Genomic DNA, 8,417 nt, shown 5'->3' with positions numbered 1-8,417 from the left:
GAGGGGTACATTGATCATCCCAGGGAATTCATAGCGGGAGGGAGGGAGCGGTGGGGTTAGTTTGGTTTCTGCAGGGATCTTCCCTGATACCTGCCATGCGGTGGGGGGAGGGATACAGCGATCATCCCAGAGAATTGGATGGTGGGGGGGTTAGTTTGTTTTCTGCTGCTGAAGGTTAAACAGGAAAACCGCAGCAGTCAACAGGCTTTGCTTGGTATGTGGGAAAGGAGGGCGCAGAAGCCGAAAGACAATGGCTTACCATGGCTGCCTGCAAGCTGAATTCTGTTGCCCGGACCTGCGTCTGTCATCTCTAACACTAAAGCCACAGGCACTCAATATTAAGATGGAAAATGCGACCTTGTACTGAAATCACATGTGCTATGTAATGTGAATAGTGTTTTTCACCATGAAAGAGTATAAGTATTGTTCTGTAAAATGTATCAATTTAAAAAATTCACTCCTTTCTTTCAACCCTCCCTACAGCAGCTGCAAATTTTTCAAGCCTCCCTCCTCCGTCCCGAAGGCTATCTCAGATAAGGCGGCGTAGAAAGAGGACGCGAGACGACATGTTCACAGAAATAATGAAATCCACACGCAATGAAAGAGCTCATTTGAATGAGTGGAAGGACACTGTATCTAAATTTAGGAAAGATGCCAGTGAACGTGAGGTCTTGAGGGACGCTCGAGATGAGAGGTGGCAGGCTGCAACGCTGGGGCTGCTGCGTGACCAAACGGACATGCTCCGGCGTCTGGTGGAGCTTCAGGAATGGCAGCAGGATGACAGAGTGCCGCTGCAGCCGCTGTATAACCTCCCTCCCCCCTCACCATGTTCCATATCCTCCTCACCCAGATGTGTAAGAACACGGGGGGGGAGGCTCCGTGCACCCTCCCACTCCACCCCAGTGGACAGCCCAACCAAAAGGCTGTCATTATATTGAATTTGAGCAGTGGCCTTATACTTCCCTCATATCCTCCTCCCAAACCTCACCCAGATTACCTTCTTGGTTCTCTCCCTATGTTTATAATCACTTAATAAAGAATACATGATTTTTAAACGATAGTGACTTTATTTCCTTTGAAAGAAAGCTGGAGGGAGGGTGGGTTGCTTACAGAGAATGAATGAGTCAATAAAGGGGGCTGGTTTTCATGAAGGGAGAAACAAACAGAAATTTCACACTGTAGCCTGGCCAGTCATGAAACTGGTTTTCAAAGCTTCTCTGATGCACAGCGCTTCCTGGTGTGTTCTTCTAATCGCCCTGGTGTCTGGCTGCGCGTAATCAGCAGCTAGGCGATTTGCCTCAGCCTCCCACCCTGCCATAAAGGTCTCCCCCTTACTTTCACAGAGATTGTGGAGCACACAGCAAGCAGAAATAACAATGGGGAGATTTCTTTGGCTGAGGTCAGAGCGAGTTAGTAGCGATCGCCAGCGACCTTTTAAACGGCCAAATGCACATTCTACCACCATTCTGCACTTGCTCAGCCTGTAGTTAATCAGCTCCTGACTCCTGTCCAGGCTGCCTGTGTATGGCTTCATGAGCCATGGCATTAAGGGGTAGGCTGGGTCCCCAAGGATAACTATTGGCATTTCAACATCCCCAACGGTTATTTTCTGGTCCGGAAAGTAAGTCCCTTGCTGCAGCCGTTTAAACAGAGTATGTTCCTGAAGACGCGAGCATCATGAACCCTTCCCGGCCACCCCACGTTGATGTCGGTGAAACGTCCCTTGTGATCCACCAGTGCTTGCAGCACCATTGAAAAGTACCCCTTGCGGTTTATGTACTGGGTACCCTGGTGCTCCGGTGCCAAGATAGAGATATGGGTTCCATCTATCGCCCCACCACAGTTAGGGAATCCCATTGCAGCAAAGCCATCCACTATGACCTGCACATCTCCCAGAGTCACTAGCTTGTGTAGCAGCACCTCAGTGATTGCTTTGGCTACTTGCATCACAGCAGCCCCCACAGTAGATTTGCCCACTCCAAATTGATTCCCGACTGACCGGTAGCTGTCTGGCGTTGCAAGCTTCCACAGGGCTATCGCCACTCGCTTCTCAACTGTGAGGGCTGCTCTCATCCTGGTATTCTGGCGCTTCAGGGCAGGGGAAAGCAAGTCACAAAGTTCCATGAAAGTGCCCTTACGCATGCGAAAGTTCCGCAGCCACTGGGAATCGTCCCACACCTGCAACACTATGCGGTCCCACCAGTCTGTGCTTGTTTCCCGGGCCCAGAATCGGCGTTCCATGCCTATAACCTGCCCCATTAACAGCATGATCTCCAAAGCACCGGGTCCCGCGGTTCGATAGAATTCCATGTCTATATCCTCATCACTGTCGTCGCCGCGCTGCTGTTGCCTGCTCCTCTCCGCCTGGTTTTCCAGGTTCTTGTTCAGCATAAACTGCACGATAAGGCGCGAAGTATTTACAATGTTCATGACTGCTGTCTTGAGCTGAGCGGGCTCCATGCTTGCCGTGGTATGGAGTCTGCAGTGTTCACCCAGGAAAAAAGGCGCGAAATGGTTGTCTGCCGTCCGTTGCTTTCATGCAGGGAGGGAGGGAGGGAGGGGTGAGGCTGTACCCAGAACCACCTGCGACAATGTTTTGGTCCCATCAGGCACTGGGATCTCAACCCATAATTCCAATGGGCAGGGGAGACTGCGGGAACTATGGGATAGCTATGGGATAGCTACCCACAGTGCAACGCTCCAGAAATCGACGCTAGCCCCGGTACATGGACGCACACCGCCGAATTAATGTGCTTAGTGTGGCCGCATACAATCGAATTTATACAATCTGTTTCCCAAATTCGAATTATATAAATTCGGATTAATCCCGTAGTGTAGACGTACCCTAAGAGAGTCCTGATCTCTGATTCAGATTTAAGGTGCTACCATAATGAAATTAAAAACTCTATGAATGGAGAAACCAACACAAAGCCCAAATTAAGTTGCTAAATGAGAAAAAAAGTAGGTAGCCCACAATCAATTTGTGAACAATATAAATAATCATCATATATGAGATAAGAAACTATAATGAATGATCCAACATTATGAATTCTACAGTCATAGTACTTGATAGTGTTTATGATCTCACAAATCAGTGGGGATCAAACACTCAACAGCCAGCAGAACAACTAGTAAATATTAACAGGATCAGTTCCTACAGTCATGATTTTATTAGATAATTGAAGGGAGTGGGGGGAATAAAAATCAGTCACCCAGTTCTACTGGCTTTGCCTAAAAATTTCCTTAATGATCAGAGCATAATACACACTACAAAGGAGATTTTTACATCAGAATTGGGAGTTAGGCACCTAATTTCTATTTTTGCATTTGAAATCTCCCTCGATGAGTTTATCCTAGTAGTATAATATTTATATCATATAACCATTTTCTGTATGCAGCCTTTTAAATTACCAATATTTGTTCACGGGAGCCATGATAATACATCTCGCTACCCACATTCCAGTAGGCACTGAGGCAATCAAGACGCAGGAGCTGCAAAGTAAAGAAAACTCAATGGATTCCGCAATTTATGAAAAATAAACAATACAACTTCTGTATTAATGAAATAAGCTTTCAATGTATGTGAATACCATCAAAATGGGGGTTATTTCTTTTTGCCAAATTTGATTTAAATGTCTTGCTCAAAAATCTGGCCTTCTTTTCCTACTTCTGTACTTGAAGTCTATTTGTGAGGGTAAAAAAATGAATGCAAGGTGTGTCTGGTTAAATTTGCCTTTTGAGGCCAATATTTGATTCCTTGAGTAAGAAAGCTGGAATCTGCATGAGGTTAACAATATCTTAGAGTTCATTTCATGAACAGATTGCTGCTTGTGCTTAGTATAAGGACCCCGTTTACACACACAGTTGAAAACAAATGCCTTGTATTTTAAGCAGTGATCATGGTTCTACTTCTCACTAGTTATAAAAAGGAAAAACAACTGAAAAACAAGGGCATAGGGAATGAAGAGCTACAAAGTAATATAATAAAAACAAGTTAAAGCACCATGATTTCCTTATTTTGGTTCATTAAACCAGTATGTTCCCCCCACCCACCCTTTCATGGACTACTGAATTGAGTTAATTTATCAGTGGATATTTTTGGTCCAATTTTCACTCCAGACCCAAGTAATAATGAACTGACTGAAATAATGAATGACATATTACCTTGTATATGATTTTTGCAGCTTCATTTAAAATGGAAGGTGTCCAGTTTTCATTGGCTGTCTAGAAGTTGAAAAACATTAGAAATTATTCTCCATAAAGCCATCTTAAATTCAGTATGTAACATTTATTTCAATGATTTTTTTAAATCCTTTTTAACAGATAACTTCACATTACAACACTTAACATATATTTAAACAATGAAAGCCAAAATAGCTTGCTATATTATATATATATATATATATATATATATATATATGTATGTCCTGTGGACAAATTTTGCAAACAAATTTTGTTGGCTGGTTTTGAAAGTTTGACCACTTATGTTGATGTATTTCATGTTTCAACACCTTGTCGCATTTACAAGGCTCAACAGTGTCTTAGACATAACTTTCTTTAAAAAAAAAATATTGATACCTTTTACCATAAAGGGATTTTAAGACTTACATAACCCAATATGTTTAAAACTAGTTTCTCTATAATATATAATTGTGGATGTTTAAATATAAATCATTTCAGGAGTTATACATTTTTAAGGGTTGAATGGTGTTCATGTAAGGCTAAACTTGTGTGTGTCAAGCTACAAACTTCATCAAGTTTAGACAACAGAGTTAAATGTACAAAATTAAGGATTTATTGATGGAAACTGACACCCAGTGCCCAGCTCTCAGAGCCAGGTATAGCCCATGACCTAGCACTGGTTTCTTCAGTACCTAACTTATCCTGACTTGCCTGACACTGACGGGGGAGCAGAATCTCTCTGGTTTCAGAGGGCCACACAACCAATCCGATGGCAGATATAGTCAACGGGGTCCTCAGGCCTTTTTCACTGACAAAGGCATGGAACCCTCCACTCCCTATTGCTATGTTACCAAAAAGTGATCTAGGAATAGGTTTCCACAACAGAACAAACCAGTATGTATGCTGGCCCTACATCATTTAGGAACATGACATGCTTCACTGAACGATGCCCTTCCTATTCAGATCCTCTGAGGCTTTATTGGCCATGGAATTTTCATATCCAAAGACTAGAGATCTAGTTTGTTTGGCTGTTTGTTTTAAAGGAGATGTACAACAAACGTTTTCTTAAAAACAAAAAACCTTATGATCCATATTACAGAGCAATAATAAAATCAGGTATCAGAGGGGTAGCCATGTTAGTCTGTATCCACAAAAACAATGAGGAGTCCGGTGGCACCTTAAAGACAAACAGATTTATTTAGGCATAAGCTTTCGCAGGTAAAAAAAACTCCAACTTCTTCAGATGCATGGAGTGAAAATTACAGATACAGGCACAGGTAACTCCCTTCCCTTCTCTTCATGTATGAGTATATCTATGCCTGTACCTGTAATTTTCACTCCATGCATCTGAAAAAGTGGGGTTTTTTACCCACCAAAGATTATACCCAAATAAATCTGTTAGTCTTTAAGGTGCCACCGGACTCCTCGTTGTTTTAATAAAAATCAAGGAAATGTATGGATCAATAATGCCCCAACCTGGCCTCCGCTGGGGGAAAGCCACTCTAGGCCTTACACCAGCTAACCACACAAAAAGAAGGCAAAGGCTGGAGTGGTTCAAGCCACACGACACTTCAGTAATTTCATCTAAGAAAAGTGAATGTACTTTGGCACCAGTCATGGGGTCCCAAGGAGCAACTCTTCCCATAAACTCAGTGGCAGCAGAAGACAAGGTGTTTCCCACAAATGGGAGTACGTAGAGGCCACCTCAAACAAGAATTTCAAGTTTCACATACATAAGGAATAACACACTGTACACTCCAGAATCAACATTGCTGATTATATCCTTTTTTTAAAAAAAGGATATTGAACTAGGATTTGGGACCTATGTGTAAGTAACATGAATACGAAGATTAAGGCTGGGGATTTCAAAAGCCCTCAGTGCTGAGCTAACTTTGCTCACACTGCAGCCAATGCCAAGTGCTTTTCACAATCCCAGCTTCCATCTCTACAGAACTCACAGAATACTGTTCTAGATTTTTCATTTAATACCAAAACGTTAAGCCTCTCCAACAGATCAGTGATACAAAGAAAGTTACATTTGTTTTTGCATTTTTCAAGTGTTACTGAACATCAGAGAGTGCACAAAAGTATTTAGCAAAAATATCCATATACGATTTTTTCTCTTCTCCTGTAGATGTTTTCTAGTTAACTAGCACTGACTGCACTTGTATTTTCTACGAAGTCCTTGTACCTAGTAGCTGACCTAGAAAAAAATTGTTCAGAGTAGTACTGCAACATGGAATTGTTTCTCCTATTTTACCCAGGACAGATTAATGCAAAAATCAGCATTAAAACTCTTCCTTCTATCCAGTTACACAGATGACCTGAAGCATGAGGTCAAGTGACATAAACTAGGCCACAGACAGTCCTTCCCCTACAGGCTCTCAGCCCATGTTTAACCACAAAAACATGAATAATATTTGTATAGACAGTGATTGTTTGTTTGTTTTTACTTTCAACTACATGCACAGCTTTAAGTCAACAGATCCAAGTATTCGGTTTACGAATCTGTTCAGCAAGTCTGTATTATGTTCTAAATCCTGTAACCATGTTCTTCGTCATAAATTAGAACAAACATTACCAGTAAACTAAGTTCACCCAATGTCACTCCCAAAGAAAGTGGCCGAAGGGGATCGGTGATCTACAAACAGAAAAGGATAAAAAGGAAATTTTAATACTGTATTATTTTATGCAGCAAACAAACACCTATCAGCTCATTAGACATCTTAAAACAGTGACTCCATTTTGTAGCCTTGGGATTTAAATCTTCAATGTAACGTACACTTCACTGTAACTAGCTATGCCCATGATAAATCTGCATGATACCATGCAGGAACTTCTAAGAAAGCTTCCATTAATCTGTCCCTTCATTCAGTTTAGAGGTATTAGCTTTAGCCTCTTCTTGCATCTAATATTGAGTACAAACTCTCTCTTTTAGTTGGTGAAAGCCAACCTGTTATCCTCTACCCTACGCCCCATATCTACATCCTCCCTTTTCCATACAAACCACATGGCGACACTCTCCAACCAACAGCTGTCTTGGTTACATCATTCTGCTTTTTAAAGGCTTCTCACCTTCAAATAGGTCTTGAAGTGAGGCTATTTTGAGATAAGAGGACATTTTTCTAAGCCTCAATACACCTCTACCCCGATATAACACGAATTTGGATATAATGCGGTAAAGCAGTGCTCCGGGGGGATGCCTACTATTCTGTTCCTCCCATAATACACTGAACAATCAGCAGCTTCAATTGCATATACAAAGACCTGAAAAGCAGCTGTCTGTCCAAATTGGAGGGCCAAGTCCAGCTATATATCACAGGTTATTAAGTTTTCAGTCATCCTGGAGGGCTTTTTTGTTTGTTTGTTTTGCTTGTATTAAACACATGAAAACTTTTTCAAGAGGTTTGATTTACTTCAGATCTACTGAGTACACAGTGCAGATAGAAAATAGCCTATTGTCACAATGAGAGATATCTCAGTTGAAATTTGGTTTAAGCAAAAAAAAAAAAAAAAAAGTTTAGGACACTTACATCATCCTCATATTTAACATGAATGCCTGTGATTTTGACTTGTACATTTTTTATAACTTGAGTTGCCAGCTTTTCCAAGAATGTATCTTTTTTCTCTGCCTTTGGCTTATCTAAAAAAAAAGTTAAAAAAAAAAAATCAGCATTCATTACATTTTGCCCAACAAGACACACAAAGTTTCGTTTACCACATTTCAACAACTTCACACACTTATTCACATTAAGTATTGCCATTTAAGCTTTAGTCTAAATTGTTTAGAGCCCTTTTGTGCTTAGAAAACAAATTAAAAATATTAAAGCTAAAGGGAGAAATTGCAAAAGAATGGAACAATTAAAAACTTGTTTGAATTACAGATATTAAATATGGTGTGAATGGAGACAGACAGTTATGTTAGTTGACAAACTATACACTATACTAAGAACTGCAGCAGACCTTGAAGAGGCAAAAGCAGCAGCTTTGGTTTATCCCTCTCGAGTGGACAATTTCCCTGATCCTTTGCCCAACCATAACATTCTGTTAATCTTTTTATATAAAAAAATGTGTTCTGTGGATCATAAGAATTCTGCCTATACTGATGTTCAGAATGTATGTTTTTATTTCATGAAGTGTAACAAAAGAGAACTAGCAACACACGATCTGCACTACAGTTATATTTCCACTTAAAGCCATATGCTTCTAACCAATCAACTTTCATCTTTCAGGTT

General features: G+C 41.0%; 1 protein-coding gene across 1 annotated transcript in view; it reads right to left on the bottom strand.

Annotated features, from left to right (window-relative positions):
- The window catches only part of VPS13C (vacuolar protein sorting 13 homolog C), a 202,531-nt gene that overhangs the window by 171,904 nt on the left and 22,210 nt on the right, over positions 1 to 8,417 (bottom strand). The window contains 4 exon segments of the mRNA XM_029910705.1: positions 3,412 to 3,492; positions 4,165 to 4,224; positions 6,764 to 6,823; positions 7,716 to 7,825. Coding sequence (XP_029766565.1) covers positions 3,412 to 3,492; positions 4,165 to 4,224; positions 6,764 to 6,823; positions 7,716 to 7,825 — 311 coding nt within the window.

This window comes from Terrapene carolina, unplaced genomic scaffold (assembly GCF_002925995.2).
Source record: "Terrapene carolina triunguis isolate 2854851 unplaced genomic scaffold, T_m_triunguis-2.0 Scaffold67, whole genome shotgun sequence".
Taxonomy (NCBI): Eukaryota; Metazoa; Chordata; order Testudines; family Emydidae; genus Terrapene; species Terrapene triunguis.
This window is presented reverse-complemented; position numbering and strand designations above follow the sequence as displayed.